The sequence below is a fragment of the Nycticebus coucang genome, chromosome 14 (genome assembly GCF_027406575.1).
Source record: "Nycticebus coucang isolate mNycCou1 chromosome 14, mNycCou1.pri, whole genome shotgun sequence".
NCBI classification, from domain to species: Eukaryota; Metazoa; Chordata; class Mammalia; order Primates; family Lorisidae; genus Nycticebus; species Nycticebus coucang.
The window spans coordinates 71,494,025-71,510,509 of NC_069793.1; the positions used below are offsets into that span (position 1 = coordinate 71,494,025).

Below are 16,485 nucleotides of genomic sequence, written 5' to 3' on the forward strand. Positions count from 1 at the left end.
CTGTCAAAAGACTCAACCTACCCAAAGGCCCAGCTTGACCATCCACAAAGTCCTGAGGCTGTCTTTTCCTAAGTTCCCATAGCACACCATGAAGCCCTAAGCTTTTCCAGGCAAATTCAACTGAATTTATCTGTGGCTGTTCCCATCCTTGGGGCCCTCACAACTACTCTCTAAAAGAGCTTGTTAAACTGTACTTACTTGGGATTCTTCATTCCTGGCATGATAGTCCACCATTCCTACTCCTGAAAGAGCAAGTCTTTATTGAGCTCCTGTGCCAGATCTGGCTAGGAATTTTCACATACATCAACACATTTAAGTTGCATAGCCTGGGAGGTGGGGGTTGTTACCCAATAAGGAAACAAATCAGAGAGGCTCAGTGACTTGTCCAAAGTTACAGAGCAAGAGATGGAGCCAGGATTCAAACTTGAGCCAGTCTCACTTAAGATCAGTGGTTTCCCCCCTTATAAGCAGACACAAAAGAGTAATAGTTATTTATCATTTATATTGTATTCTCATGTACATAATTTCATTTGATCCTCACAACAGTCCTGTGAGGTAGGTAGGGTTACATATTACTGTTATGCCTATTTCACAGATGAAGAAACAGAGGTGGCTCAGTGAGGTGAGTGACTTACACAAAGTCACACAGTACGTTAGTGGCTTCATAGGTTCTGTAATTTCCCTAAAGTCAAGCTGCTTGAATTAGGAAGCACCAAAAGATGGTGAAAGTTTTATGGAGAGAAAAAAGGGCAGTGATGACTTAGGAGATTTCTTCCTCAAATTGTTTTGTTGTGGTCAAAGCTTCTGCTGTTTGGTCAAAACTAGGTTTTCCACATTATGTTGGCTGGTGGCCTGCGAAGCTGTCATAAAGACTCCTGGATCCCACTTTAGGAAATGGGGGGAAGGCCTTTATTGTCTAAGGGACCTGGCCCTGGCCATGGCCCAGCACACAAGCTCCCTACTCGAAAGCATAATCATGGGAAGCCCCTTCCTTGGTCTACCGTCTGTGGGTGCCTGTGTCACTAAGCTTCCCTGGCTTTGTCTGAGGGCCCCTGCCCAGTGGGGAAGACTCCAGGACTCCCATGGCCATAATCACTCCAGGGATGAATCATGATATGCAGTTTGGAGGCCTGCATGGCTCAACACCAAATGGGAAGTGGTGGCTTAGGGTTGCTTGCCCTGGATGGTACCCCATGGACTCCTTCTCTAGTTATGACCAGACATAGTACAACAGGGTAAGGCTGTCTTCTTGAGAGTAGTTATCTTAGGGACTGGATGCTCACTCCAAGGGCAATGTGATGGTTCAGACTACTCCTGAGTTCCTCACTGCACACTGCCTGCAGAGATCTCTCTCCTCCGGATCTCCTCAAGGACTTCCAACAGACAATGGTTAAAAGGCAAGAGGAACCATGGTTTGTGGGGAAGGTAGGTGAAGTGGGGGTCACAAACAAGGTGAAGCTGTAACAAAAGAGGACTGACTCACAGGGGATGGAAAAAGCCAACTTTGATTCTGAAGACTGATCCCAAAGGGGCATCTGAAGTCTGTGTAATAATATTTTCAGAATAAGCATCTGGCCTCTTAGGTTAACTTTTTTTTTTGAGACAGAGTCTTAGTTTGTCACCCTCGGCAGAGTGCCGTGGTGTCATAGCTCATAGCAACCTCAAACTCTTGGGTTCAAGAAATTCTCTTGCCTCAGCCTCCCAAATAGCTGGGACTACAGGCACCTGCCACAACACCCAGCTATTTTTAGAGATGGGGTCTTGCTCTGGCTCAGGCTGGTCTCAAACCTGTGAGCTCTGGGCAATCCACCCTCCTTGGCCTCCCAGAGTGCTAGGATTACAGGCATGAGTCACTGCGCTTGGCCAGTGTTAACTATTTTGGAAGTGAAGATACACATTTAGCTGAGAAGGAAGGTCTGCAACCAAGATCCAGTACATGGAAGTGGCAGGACAGACTTTGGCTAAATAGAAAGAACTCTCTAACAGCACCATCTAACCATGGCAGGAACTGCCTGGGGGATGGTGAGCTTCCTATCACCACAGGTACACAAGCAGGCACAGGTGATCACTTGGAGGTACTTGGGGAGAGGTGCTGACCCCCAAATGAGCTGGGCTATGCTTGGGGTAGAGGGAGACCAAGCAAATGTTGAATTATTTTCCAACCCTGAGAATCCGTATTATGTTTGCTTAAAATGACCTGTTTCAATCATACCTCAAATTTGGGGGAAAAGGATTACAAAAGTCAGGCAACAGGCTGGATTCTGAAGCACTTTTCATCATACTGGCTCCAGAAACTTTCACATCTTCACAGGGACAGCAGCCCATTTCTGAAGCCAGAAATCCTTAGATTCAGCCCTGTCAAGAGGCATATCCCTGCCTTCTGAACCCTTCTTGGATGCCCCCTCCTAAGGACCATGTCACAGCTCAGCTCTCTCCTGCAGTGGAGACACTAAAAGGACTGTGAGAACACACTGCATTGCAAGCCAGCAAATCACAGTTGCCACTGGGCAAGCTAAGTCCAAGGTTCTGAATGCAAACAAGGGAGGGAAGAGCAGGTCTGATAGGGACCACTAAGCGCTTCATGTCCTGGGAAACCAAAGGGAGCCTCTTGTTCTCATCATATCGCCTCTCCAGGAGCCTTTGCACAAATGGATAAATGTGGTATTGGCTAGTGGTACAGAGAGAAATGGAGCCCATAAGAAAACTGCTGCTCCTCTGTTCCGGCCAGCAAGTACTCTTATAGCCTCCTTTAGTACACATGAGCTTACTTTTCACTTGTCACAATAAACTGCCCATCTCCAGCTCAAAATGGCAAGAAAGAAGGTGGTTCTGGTGAGAGGACATGTGGATTCCAAAATGTGGACTTCGTCACGGGGTGATCAGTCCTGCTATGCAAGTAGTACAGATTAGTATGGTGTCCTGCCTCATGCTGCTGGCAAGATACTCTCCAAGACCTTGGCTGACATATGCTTCTTGGGACTTCCCCTCTCCGATGTTGCTTAGCTCCTTTTACCTATACCGTATTAATCGAATAATCTTATTGTTCATAAAATCTAGAGCATGCGGGTGAGAAGAATCAATGCAGAAGCCATCACTCAGAGCAATTTTCAACACCTCCTCCACGAAGACCTGGAAGCTGTTGATCTGCTTGTTGGCAGGGACCACCCAGAGCCTCTTGAGGTTCTGCTTGGTGTACTCCTCCTCTGGAAGGCCCTCCACATTGGCCACCCAGTCCAAAGTCAGGTGGTTTGGGTCCTGCAAGTGGCTGGTGATGGAGGAGAGATTGCCATTGGAGCAGTAGAAGAGCTTAGAGCCCAAGAGCTTGAGGAAGAGGCAAGAGGTGCTGAAGATGTTGGCATTGAAGACCTCCATGCTGGAGGACGAGAGGCTGTAGATCTGGGGTGCCTCCCGCACAGTGAAGTGGACCGTCTGCACACGCTGGTTCAGGGTGATGTTGAGCATGGCATTCTTCTCGGCCTTGGATAGCTCTACCTCCTTCTCCTGCAGAGCTTCGATCAGGGGCTGTACCTGGTAGAAGTCAGCCTCCCTGCGGAGCAGGCCCATCTCCTGGAAGTCCTCAGGAAGGTCCAGGTGGGAGGTGCGCAGGAAGTTGAGGATGTAGCGGAACACTTTGCCATCACGGTCAATGAAGCAGTTGCCCTGGCTGTCCCTCTTAGTGGGCATCTTCCCACTGAACATAGCACCCAGCATGGAGTCGGGGAAGCTGGTCAGGGTTGCCAGTGAGGTAGTATAGAGCTTCCCCCCAACGTTCAGTGTGATGGGATCAGACATGGCAGGAGGCCAGGGTGCTGGGAAGTAGTCCTGCAGAGGGAGAAAAGTGAGAAATGATTATATATCACGCCTACACTCCTTAGGGTTGAAATGAATTAATATCTAATCAATGGGTGATACTTGCTACATTGTTTAAGGCACATAAAATTCACTAGGAAGTAAAAAAAAAAAAATTCACTAGGAAGTTATAAAAAAAAAGAAAGAAGGAGGGAGGGGGTGGGGCCTTGGTGTGTGTCACACTTTATGGGGGCAAGACATGATTGCAAGAGGGACTTTACCTAACAATTGCAATCAGTGTAACCTGGCTTATTGTACCCTCAATGAATCACCAACAATAAAAGAAAGAAAGAAAGAAAGAAAGAAAGGAAGAAAACAAAAAAACTACAGCGTAGCCAGGCATTGTGGCAGGTGCCTGTAGTCCCAGCTACTTGGGAGGCTGAGGCAAGAGAATCGCTTAAGCCCAAGAGTTTGAGGTTGCTGTGAATTGTGATGTCAGGGTACTCTACCAGGGGTGACACAGTGAGACTCTGTCTCAAAAAACAAAAACAAACAAAAAACCTACAGTGTAGGTCCTACCCCCCAGAGCTGCTGCTGCTGCTTTTTTTTTTGAGACAGTGTCTCAAGCTGTTGCCCTTGGTAAAGTGCCATGGCGTCATGGCTCACAGCAACGTTAAACTCTTGGGCTTAAGCGACCTTCTTGCTTCGGTTTTTCTATTTTTAGTAGAGACAGGGTTTTGCTCTTGCTCAGGTTGATCTCTAACTCATGAACTCAAGCAGTCTACCTGCCTCTGCCTCCCAGAGTGCTGGGATTACAGGTGTGAGCCACCGCACCCGGTTAGAGATTCTATTTTAATTGGTCTGGAACATGGCCCTAATACTGGCATTTTAAAAGAACTCCCTTGGTAATTCTAAATGTTCAGTTAGAATAGAGAGCCACTAGTCCATGGTAAGAAAGGACAATATGCCTGGACTGAAAGCTGCATTTATACATATATTTGCTTACATAATAGTTGTATCATGTTTTGACACGGACAATACCATCATCCTATTCTACAGATGAGGAAAACTATACCAAGCATCCCTAGTGCTTGGAGAGGTGAAATACCTTGCCAGGGTTCAAATTCAGGTCCCTTTATATGGAAGGTCAGTGCCAATGTGGGACTCTGCCCAGAGCATACTCCTTGACATAGCCCCCATTCATCTGCCAGCTGCCAATGTATACAGCCAGTAAGTCTCCTTCAGCAAAAGTTCAGGAAGTAGGGGATATATCCTCTCAGTATCCAACATGGTACTTTTCCAACAGCCTGCTGAACAGATTCAGCAATCTTTCCTAGTGTGGCAGGTGGTGACACCAAGAGTAACTGCTGCCCTTGAGCCCAGGTGTGGCAGAGACAAGAGACACCGAAGGTACAGTGACAAGACAGACATACCAAGAGCTGCAGGAGTAGGTCAGGAATGAATCCTGGCACACCAAGAAATGTCCACATGGGGAAACAGAGGCCTGAGAGGGGGGTTTCCCCAAAGTCACCCAGCAGAAGTGGCAAGCACCTCTCAACACATCTGCCTCCTGAAGAGGCTGACTGCACTGAGGGGGCCATGCTGGGTGTGGGAGATGCTCTGCTGCCCTACCCAACTCTCTGGAGTGGGGTCCCCTGGTAATTCCTTCCCAGTCTAAAGGGGTACTTTTTTTTTTTTTTGAGACAGAGTCTCACTTTGTTGCCCTTGGTAGAGTGCCATGGCACCTCTGCTCATAGCAACCTCAAGCAACCTCAAACTCCTGGGCTCAAGCAATTTTGTTGTCTCAGCCTCCAGAATAGCCTACCACAATGCACATCTATTTTAGAGATGGGTTCAGAGCACTTTGATCAAACTTCAGGAAGGCATTAACCATCTGGAATGTCTAAAGAGGAAGAGCCATGATGAAGTTACAAAGCTTGTCAGCAGATAGGCTGTGAGACCATGGGGAGGCCCAGAGAGAAGGTGGGGAGTTACCTGGCGTTAGGTCTGCTGAAGCGCAGACTGGCCAGCATGCTAGGGGCATAGGGTGGACCAGACCAATTCTCTCTCCAGAGGGTGCAGGCAAAACCCAGACTCAGGATTGGGTCACCCTCTTATTCATTCCAGAATCTTCTTTTTCCTTGCTGTTTCCCTCTTCCCAAGACTTTAGTCTTTTCCAGCCCCTTTTCATTCTAAATATTTAATAGTAAAGTGCATATTCTAGTTTTCAGTCTTTCACCTTAACCAGCCCCTCCCCCACCAACACTGGGTCTCAGGCCCAAGCTCTGAGCCCAGGCTCAGCTCCATGGAAAGAACAGGATATTGTGTTAGGGAGGCCAAGCTATCTTTCCTGGCGGCTGGGCAGGCCCCTACCTCCTCTGGATGTAAGTGCTGAGGTGCATGGTTTCCTGGGAGGTGGTCAGTAAACACAGGGCATTCTCCAGGACCCTTGGGCCGGTGCCCAAACTCCTATTTCTCTGCTGGTAAAAAAAACAGCAGAGCATCTGCTTTCCGGTTCCTACCAAGACATGGTGGCTCCCAGTCATTTGTCTGGGTGGAGCAGCGCAGGGCTACAGAGGCAGCCTGGCAGAGGCTGACGCGGGTGCTCTCTTTGGTGCTCTCCCCCTACCTGCTGACTCTCAGAGCTCAGTCTTCCCCGTCTTTATTGCCTAGTCACATGGCCATGGACACAGACCCTGCTGTGAAAGGCACAAGGACATGACAAGAGGGGCAGGACCTGGCACCTCTGGGGACTGAGGAGCTTATGAGTGTGGTTGAGGGTCTGAAGTCAGATATCTGAGCTACCACCCTCCATGTGTTCCCAGCTGCCTCCTAGACACCTCTACTTAGATCTCCACAGGTACCAGAGGCCTAACATACAACTCTGTTGTGAGCTCTTCCCAGTGACCCAACTGCCTGGGCCCAAGACTAGGTTTGTCTCAACTCTGTCTCCTGGAACCCATCCTATCGCTACTCCTAGAGCTCAGGCTGACATCCTCACCACCCTACATCCTCACTCAGCTCCCTTCTGTCCATCTTCCATTTTGATAAGCAGACTGACCTTCCTGAAGCACTTCTCCCCCCTCAAGCCACTCTGTCTTCCCCTCTCATCTCTATGCCTGCCCTCCATGCCCTCTAGGCTTCAGTACTCCAGATGCCACTGAGTCTCCCCAACACTGTCACCTACTCTGCCTTCACTCTCCTAAACCACCATTTTTTTTTTTTTGCAATTTTGGCCAGGGCTGGGCTTGAACCCACCCCCGGTATATGGGGCCGGCGCCCTACTCCTTGAGCCACAGGCACCGTCCAACCACCACTCTTTCTACCTCCTCCACCTTCTCTGCGATCTACTTTTCAGGCCCAGCCTATGTGTCATCACTTCTGTGAGGCTGTCCCCAGATCTCCCCTACTAGGTCAACAGTTCTCCTCCTAGGCTCCCTCCCATGCAGGTAAGCCATGCTTACCATTCCATCAGGCAGGGATATGCTGGGCATATGGCCCTCCTCCCTGGCTTTATGATGGTGGAGATCACTGGACATCCATATGGGGGAAAAAAGGAACCCTGATCCATCTCTTGTACCACATATGGAAAAGTAACTCAAAATGGATAATACTCGTGAACTAAATGTAAAATCTAAAACTGTAAGCTGAGCTGGGTGCAGTGGCTCAAGCCTGTAATCGTAGCACTCTGGGAGGCTGAGGCAGGTGGATGGCTTGAGCTCAGGAGTTTAAAACTAGCCTGAACAAAAGTAAGACCTCATCTCTACTGAAAATAGAACAACTAGCCAGGCATGGTGGTGGGTGCCTATAGACCTAGGTACTTAGGCGGCTGAGGTGAGAGCATGGGTTAAGCCCCAGAGTTTGAGGTTGCTATGAGCTATGATGCCACAGCACTCTACCCAGGGCAACAGAGTGAGATTTTTCTCAGAAATAAAACAAAACCTTTGTGACTTTGAGTTAGGCATAAATTTCCTAGATAGGACTCTACCTATCTAGCCACAAACTATAAAGTAAACTAGACATCATTGAAATGAAACACTTATCCTCTTGAAAAGACACTTAAAATAAAAGAATAAGACCCAGACTAAGAGAAAATATTTGCAGAAAACCTATCAGATAAAGGATTGTTAACTGGACTATATAAAGAATTCTCAAAACTCAGTAAGAAAACAACCCAAGTTAAAAATCGGGAAAGATCTAATATTCTAACAAAGAAGACACACAGATGGTTGACACATCGAAAAAAGCCCAACATCTTAAGTCATTAGAATATGAAAATTAAAACCACAATTAAATACTACTATTAAAATGACTTGAATAAAATGACAATACCAAATGTTGGTGAGTACACAGAGCAACAGAAACTCTTATATGTTGCTGGTGAGAATGCAAAATGGTATCATCACTGTGTAAAATGGTTTGGCATACAATTACCACCTGATCCAGTGACACCCCCCCAGATGTTTATCCTAGAGAAATGGAGACATGTCCGTGCAAAAACTTGTGCTTTATTCATAATTGTCCAAACTCAGAAACAAATACAGTTTAAATGGATAAACTGTGGTACATCCATATAATGGACTCTGTATGATTCAGCAATGTAAAGGAACTAACTAACTACTAAAACACACCACCACATAGGTGAATTTCAAAAGTGCTATGCTAAGTGAAAGAAGGTTATAGGCTGCATGATTCTATTTGTGTAACATTCTGGAAAAGGCAAAACTATAGAGACAGAAATCAGTGATTTCCAGGACCTGGGTTGCAGAGAAGAGATTGGCTACAAATAAGCACAAGAAGTCAATAATGTGGAAATATGCTGTATCTTGATGTGGTGGTTAAATGTCTGTATAAAAATTATCAAAATTCATATAACTGTATGCCCAGGAAGGGTCAATTTTACTATGTGTAAATGATACCTCTGTAAACTAGAAAAAAATGAAGGTTGTTTCCTATTAGTAAATCATAAAATCAATACAGGAGTAGATTGTGACCAGTCACATATGGTTCTGAAACTCTGTTTCAGTTATGTGTCCACAAACTGGATTGTGATATAAAATGTATCTTCAAGGCCAGGCACTGGTAGCTCATGCTCTGGGAGGCCCAGCTGGGTGAATTGCCTTAACTCAGGAGTTTGAGACCAGCCTGAGCTAGAGGGAGACCCGGTCTCTAAAAATAGTAGGGCACTGTGGCGGGTGCCTGTAGTCCCAGCTACTCAGGAGGCTGGAGGCTGAAGCAAAAAGGATCTTTTGAGCCAAGAGTTTGAGGTTGCTGTGAGCTTTGATACCACTGTATTCTACCCAGGGCCACAGAGTAAGGCTCTGTCTCAAAAAGATAAATAAAAATAAAATGTATTCTTTCATATTAGGGCTTGTGATAAAATTAAAAAAAAAAAAAACACTGCCTAGTTTGTGAGCTCTTTGAGAGCTGTCATGTCTCAGGTCTGCATCTTCACTGCCTTGCACACAGTAGGTGCTTGTGATGTTTGGGGAGGGAAGTAGAGAGGGGCTGTATGACACTATGATAAGAGGTATAAGCAGAAATATTCATTTGGTCTTTGTGTCCAGCTCTTGGCCAGGACACCTAAACTCCTCCTTATTTCCCAAGTGGTAAGACTTGTAGGAGTAAATAATTGGTTGTATCTCCAGTTCCAGAAATAAAGGTTTTAAAGTAGCATCTTGTTACTCCTAACAGGCCCCTTTCAACCACATCTAAGTTTATGTTAATGACATGACTTTAGGAAAATACCTAAGGATGGGAGCCAGAGGAACCGACCATGTAATCAGAGGGTTGGAAAGTTCACCTCCACCGGTACCCCTCACCTCTAGGAAGGGAGAGGGATGAGAAACTGACTTAATGGCCAATGATTTAATCAATCATGTCTATGTAATGAATCCTTCACAGACCCCCCCAAACGACAGAGTTCTGAGAGCTTCCAGGTGCCAGGAGGATGGCAGCTCTGGGCCCCTCTCCCCATCCCTTACTGTATGCATTTCTTCCACATGGCTGCTCCTTTCCTAATAAACTGTCCCAATCCCTTGGTCATGGGCCAGTACTGGTTCATGGCTTTTCATGGCAAAGCTTCCTCTGTACTTATAGCTGCTCTCCACTTCTGGCATCACTGCCTGAGCTCCACCTCCTGTCACATAAGCAGGGGCATTAGATTCTCACAGGAGCACCACCCCTATATAATCTGCACATGTGAGGGATCTGGGTTGTGTATTCCTTATGAGAATCTAATACCTGAAGATCTGAGATGAAGATGTAATGTGCTTCGATCATCCCACAACTACCTCTGACCCCCACCCTCATCCATGGAAAAATTATCTTCCAGGTCCCTGGTGCCAAAAAGGTTGGAGACTGTCGATCTAGTAAGTAAACTGTTTTCCTGAGTTCTGTGAGCCATTCTAGCAAACTATTAAACTTGAGGAGAGGGTAATAGGAACTTCCAGTTTATAGCCAATTGGTAACCATGTGACAGCCTAGACTTGCAATTGGCATCTAAAGTGGGGGACGGTCTTGTAGGACTGAACCTTTAACCTGTGGGGGTCTGTGCTAACTCCAGGCAAGACAGTGTGTGAACTAAAATAAAATCTTAAGGCTTCCCCCCTCAGCAACTGACTGAATGGACCCTCTCTTGGCCAAGAGGATTCCTCCTTGGGCCCCCTCCCCTTCTTAGAAATGTCCTTTATGCCTCATTAACAGGCCTAAGGCTATACAAGACCCACCTGCCAAGTCCTCAATAAACACAACAAACCACTTGAGTCAGTCTAATACACTGTCTCTAATTAAACAGATCCTTTATCTTAAGCATTCCTTTTCACTGACTCCTATCCTTTAGACAGAACCTAACTCTTTCAGCCAAATGTCAGCTAAAGAATCTTTAAACCTGAGGCTGAGAGGTGGCTCATGCCTGTAATCCTAGCACTCTGGGAGTCCAAGGTGGGTGGATTGCCTGAGTTCACAGGTTTGAGACCAGCTTGAGCCAGAGGGAGACTCAATCTCTAAAAATAGCCCAGGTGGCACCTGTAGTCCCAGCTACTTGGGATCTGGGGCAAGAGAATTGCTTAAGCCCAAGAGTTTGAGGTTGCCGTGAGCTGTAACGCCACAGCACACAGCACTCTATGGAGGGCAACAAAGTAAGACTCTATCTCAGGGAAAAAAAAATAAAGAATCTTTAAACTCGCCTATAATCTGTAAGTCCCCCCCTTTCCAGATGTTCCACCTTTTGGGGCCAAACCAAATGTATGCTTTCCTTGTTTTTTTTTTTTTTTTGAGACTGAGTCTCACTATTTCGCCCATGGTAGAGTGCTGTGGTGTCACAGCTCACAGCAACCACAAACTCTTGGGCTTAAGCAATTCTCTTACCTCAGCCTCCCGAGTAGCTGGGACTACAGATGGCCACCACAACGCCCGGATATTTATTGGTTGCAGTTGTCATTGTTGTTTAGCAGGCCCAGGCTGGCTCGAACCCACCAGCCTGGGTGTGTATGGCTGGCGCCCTACTCACTGAGCTACGGGCACTGAGCCTGCCTTCCATGTATTGATTTATGACCTCATTTGTAATCCCCATCTCCCTAAAATGTATAAAACCAAACTATGGGCGGTGCCTGTGGCTTAAAGGAGTAGGGCACCGGCCCCATATGCCAGAGGTGATGGGTTCAAACCCAACCCTGGCCAAAAACTGCAAAAAACAAAAAAACACTGATGGGACAATCCAAGATGGTGGCTGAGTAACAGCTTCCCTGCAACAGGGCATGGGAGTCAGCAAGGGACTTCTGGACCAAAAGAGGAGGACAAAACAGTGGGAAACTGGCAGGTGGTCATGTGTGTCCGATCGACCTAATCCCGCCGGCAGCCGTAAGTACAAGCAGCAGTGAGACTGCAAACTGGAAAGGCCTTACCTGTGAACTGTTTCGGTGTTTTTGGACTTGGCACTCAGTTGAACTGCCTTGGGGAGAGCTTGAGCAGGAGTGCAGAGAACTTAGGGCATTGTCTAGGGCCCCAGACTGAGCCGCTGAGCTGGATGGAGATAATAGTGTTCGGCTATGGGCCGCAGGGAGCCATTGTGAGAGAACTGCCTAAGCAAGCTCCACCCTCAAGGTCACAGAGCAAGGATTGGGCAGGAGCTAGTAATCTAGTGACTGAGCAGCCTAAAGGCGGGGACTGAGCTGCCTTACAGCCTTAACCCTCAAGGGCAGAGTGAGACCAGTTTTGGCACACTGGAGCCTTGGGCTGTTACCCTGGGTAGAGTGCTGTGGTGTCACAGCTCATAGCAATCTCAAACTCCATAAGAGCTGTGTCCACCAGGCTTCCCCATGCCCTGACCAGGAACTACAGGAGCTGCGCAACCCTGTGTCCTCCCTCCTGTACCCTCCCTGCCTCCACACCAGCCCGCTCGTCTGGCTAGTGACTCTGGTAGCCGCGTGCCCTCCGGAGCCCTCCCTGCCTCTGCGCAGAGCCCTTTTCCTGGCCAGAGACTGCTGGAGCCTTGGGCTCTCTGTGCCAAAGGCACTGGGTGCCAGGCACTCCCAGAACGGTGAGCACCACCTCCCACCATGTTGCTGGATCTGGGTGTGTCACACTCCAGAGCCGCTCCCACAACCAGAACTCCCTGGCTGGGGCAGCCCCAGAGGAACTACACAGGGTCACTCCCTACAAAGATCCAGCAACAACAGAGTGATCCTGCTAGGTTTAATCTTGGAGAAACACCTCCCCAACTCTGAGGACGGCCAGAGGCAACTGTGAAAAACAATCAAGAGGCGAAATCAACAGAAACCCTCTGGCAATATGAATAATCAGAGTAGATCAACTCCCCTAAGGATCAATGGGGCAGACACAGCACAAGATCCCATGCACAAACAAATAGCTGAGATGTCAGTAATCAAATTCAGAATCTGGATAGCAAATAAGATCGAATTAGAATTCCAAGCAGTAACGCAAAAGATATCTCAAGAATTCAATGAATTCAAAGACCAAAATGACCAAAGATTTTGACACATTGAGACAAGAAGTTGCAGCCCTCAAAGATCTGAGAAACACAGTAGAATCCCTCAGTAACAGATGGAGCAAGCAGAAGAAAGGATTTCTGACACTGAAGACAAAGCTTTCGAACGCTCCCAAACTCTCAAAAAGGAAGAGAAATGGAGGGCAAAAACAGATCACTCTCTCCGAGAGCTCTGGGATAATTCAAAGTAAACCAATATTCGTCTTATAGGGATCCCCAAAAGTGACAAAGTGGCTTCACAAGGCACAGAGTCTCTTCTCCATGAGATTATGAAGGAGAACTTTCCAGACATGCCAAGAGATTCTGAAATTCAGATAGCAGACAGTTTCAGAACTCCAGCACGACTCAACCCAAATAAGACATCCCCCAGACACATCATAATCAATTTCACTAAAGTTAATATGAAGGAGAAAATTCTGAAAGCAGCCAGACGAAAGAAAACCATCACCTACAAGGGCAAGAATATTAGAATAACTGCAGATCTCTCTGCTGAAATCTTTCAAGCTAGAAGAGGATGGTCATCGACTTCTAATCTCCTAAAACAAAATAATTTTCAACCCAGGATCCTGTACCCAGCTAAACTGAGTTTCATTTATGACGGAGAAATAAATACTTCAATGACATTCACATGTTGAAGAATTTGCCATAACTAAACTAGCACTCCAGGATATTCTTAGACTGTCCTCCATAAAGACCAGCGTAATCCTCCACCACAAGAGTAAACCCACCCAGAAAATTTTGATGAAATTCCAACTTCCACAGTCGCAAAAGGATTAAAAATGTCCACCAGACTCTTGAAAGGCTTATCAATATTCTCAATTAATATAAATGGTTTAAATTGTCCTTTAAAGAGGCACAGGTTGGCTGACTGATACAAAAACTTGATACAAAAACTCAAGCCAGATATCTGCTGCATACAAGAATTGCATCTTGTATTAAAAGACAAATATAGACTCAAGGTGAAGGGATGGTCATCTATACTCCAGGCAAATGGAAAGCAGAAAAAAGCAGGGGTTGCAATCCTGTTCACAGACGCAATAGGCTTTAAACCAACCAAAATAAGAAGGATAAGGATGGACACTTCACATTTGTTAAAGGTAATACTCAATATGATGAGACTTCAATTATTAATATTTATGCACCTCAATTTATAAGAGAAACTCTAACAGACATGAGCAACTTTATTTCCTCCACTTCCATAGTAGTTGCAGATTTTAACACCCCTTTAGTAGTGCTGGATGGATCCTCCAAAAAGAAGCTAAGCAAAGAAATTTTAGATTTAAACTTAACCATTCAACATCTGGACTTAACAGACATCTACAGAACATTTCATCCCAACAAAACTGAATACACATTCTTCTCATCAGCCCACGGAACATACTCAAAAATTGACCACATCCTAGGCCACAAATCTAACCTCAGCAAATTTAAAAAAATAGAAATTATTCCTTGCATCTTCTGACCATCATGGAATAAAATTTGAACTCAATAACAACAGGAATGTGCATACCCATACAAAAACATGGAAGCTAAACAACCCTATGCTGAAGGATAGATGGGTTATAGACGAGATTAAGAAGGAAATCATCAAATTTTTAGAACAAAGCAACAATCAAGACACGAATTACCAGAACCTCTGGGATTCCCTAAGAGGGAAATTTATAGCACTGCAAGCCTTCCTCAAGAAAACGGAAAGAGAGGAAGTTAATAACTTAATGTGACATCTCAAGCAACTGGAGAAGGAAGAACACTCCAACCCCAAACCCAGCAGAAGAAAAGAAATAACCAAAATCAGAGCAGAATTAAACGAAATTGAAAACAAAAGAATAATACAACAGATCAATAAATCCAAAAGTTGGTTTTTAGAAAAGATCAATAAAATAGATAAACCTTTGGCCAACCTAACCAGGAAAAAAAGAGTAAAATCTCTAATTTCATCAATCAGAAATGGTAACGATGAAATAACAACAGACCCCTCAGAAATTCAAAAAATCCTTAACGAATACTACAAGAAACTCTACTGTCACAAATATGAAAATTTGAAAGCAATCGATCAATACCTGGAAGCACGCCACCTACCAAGACTTAGCCAGAATGAAGTGGAAATGTTGAACAGGCCTATATCAAGTTCTGAAACAGCATCAACTATACAAAATTTCCCTAAAAAGAAAAGCCCAGGACCAGATGGCTTTACGTCAGAATTCTACCAAACCTTTAAAGAAGAACTAGTACCTATATTACTAAACCTCTTTCAAAATATAGAAAAAGAAGGAATATTACCCAACACATTCTACGAAGCAAACATCACCTTGATCCCCAAACCAGGGAAAGACCCAACAAGAAAAGAAAATTATAGACCAATATCACTAATGAATATTGATGCTAAAATACTCAATAAGATCCTAATGAACAGAATCCAACAACACATCAAAAAAATTATACACCATGACCAAGTGGGATTTATCCCAGGGTCTCAAGGCTGGTTCAATATACGTAAATCTATAAATGTAATTCAGCACATAAACAAACTAAAAAATAAGGACCATATGATTCTTTCAATTGATGCAGAAAAAGCTTTTGATAATATGCAGTATCCCTTCATGATCAGAACACTTTAAGAAAATCACCTGTGGCTCAGTAAGTAGGGCACCGGCCCCATATGCCGAGGGTGGCCGGTTCAAACCCAGCCCCGGCCAAACTGCAACAACAACAACAACAACAAAAAAAAAAATTGGTATAGACGGGACATTTCTTAAACTAATAGAGGCCATCTACAGCAAACCCAGAACCAATATTGTATTGAATGGAGTTAAATAGAAATAATTTCCACTTAGATCAGGAACCAGGCAAGGTTGCCCATTGTCTCCATTGCTCTTTAACATTGTAATGGAAGTTTTAGCCATTGCAATTAGGGAAGAAAAGGCGATCAAGGGTATCCACATAGGGTCAGAAGAGATCAAACCTTCACTCCTTGCAGATTATATGATCGTATATCTGGAAAACACTAGGGATTCTACTACAAAACTTTTAGAAGTGATCAAGGAATACAGCAATGTCTCAGGCTACAAAATCAACACCCATAAATCTGTAGGCTTTATATATACCAACAATAACCAAGCCGGAAAAACAGTCAAGGACTTTATTCCTTTCACAGTAGTGCCAAAGTAGATGAAATATTTGGGAGTATACCTAACAAAGGATGTGAAAGATCTCTACAAAGAGAACTATGAAACTTTAAAAAAAGAAATAGCTGAAGATGTTAACAAATGGAAAAACATACCATGCTCATGGCTGGGAAGAATCAACATTGTTAAAATGTCTATACTACCCAAAGCAATTTATAATTTTAATGCAATTCCTAGTAAAGCTCCATTGTCATATTTTAAAGATCTTGAAAAAATAATACTTCATTTTATATGGAATCAGAAAAAACCTTGAATAGCCAAAACATTACTTAGCAATAAAAACACAACAGGAGGAATCACGCTACCAGACCTGAGACTGTACTATAAATCGATAGTGATCAAAACAGCATGGTATTGGCACAAAAACAGAGAAGTAGATGTCTGGAACAGAATAGAGAACCAAGAGATGAATCCAGCTACTTACCGTTATTTGATCTTTGACAAGCCAATTAAAAACATCCAGTGGGGAAAAGATTCTGTATTTCACAAATGGTGCTGGGTAAA

At 44.9% G+C, this 16,485-nt stretch overlaps 1 protein-coding gene across 2 annotated transcripts in view; it reads right to left on the bottom strand.

The window, feature by feature from the left end:
* Positions 1 to 491: 491 nt before the first annotated feature.
* KCTD21 (potassium channel tetramerization domain containing 21) overlaps positions 492 to 16,485 on the bottom strand; it is a 33,613-nt gene continuing 17,619 nt past the window's right edge. For both annotated transcript variants that reach the window (XM_053560071.1, XM_053560072.1), the window contains exon 2: positions 492 to 3,822. In XM_053560071.1, coding sequence (XP_053416046.1) covers positions 3,010 to 3,792 — 783 coding nt within the window. In that variant the 5' untranslated portion in view covers positions 3,793 to 3,822 and the 3' untranslated portion in view covers positions 492 to 3,009. The remainder of the gene's footprint in view (positions 3,823 to 16,485) is intronic.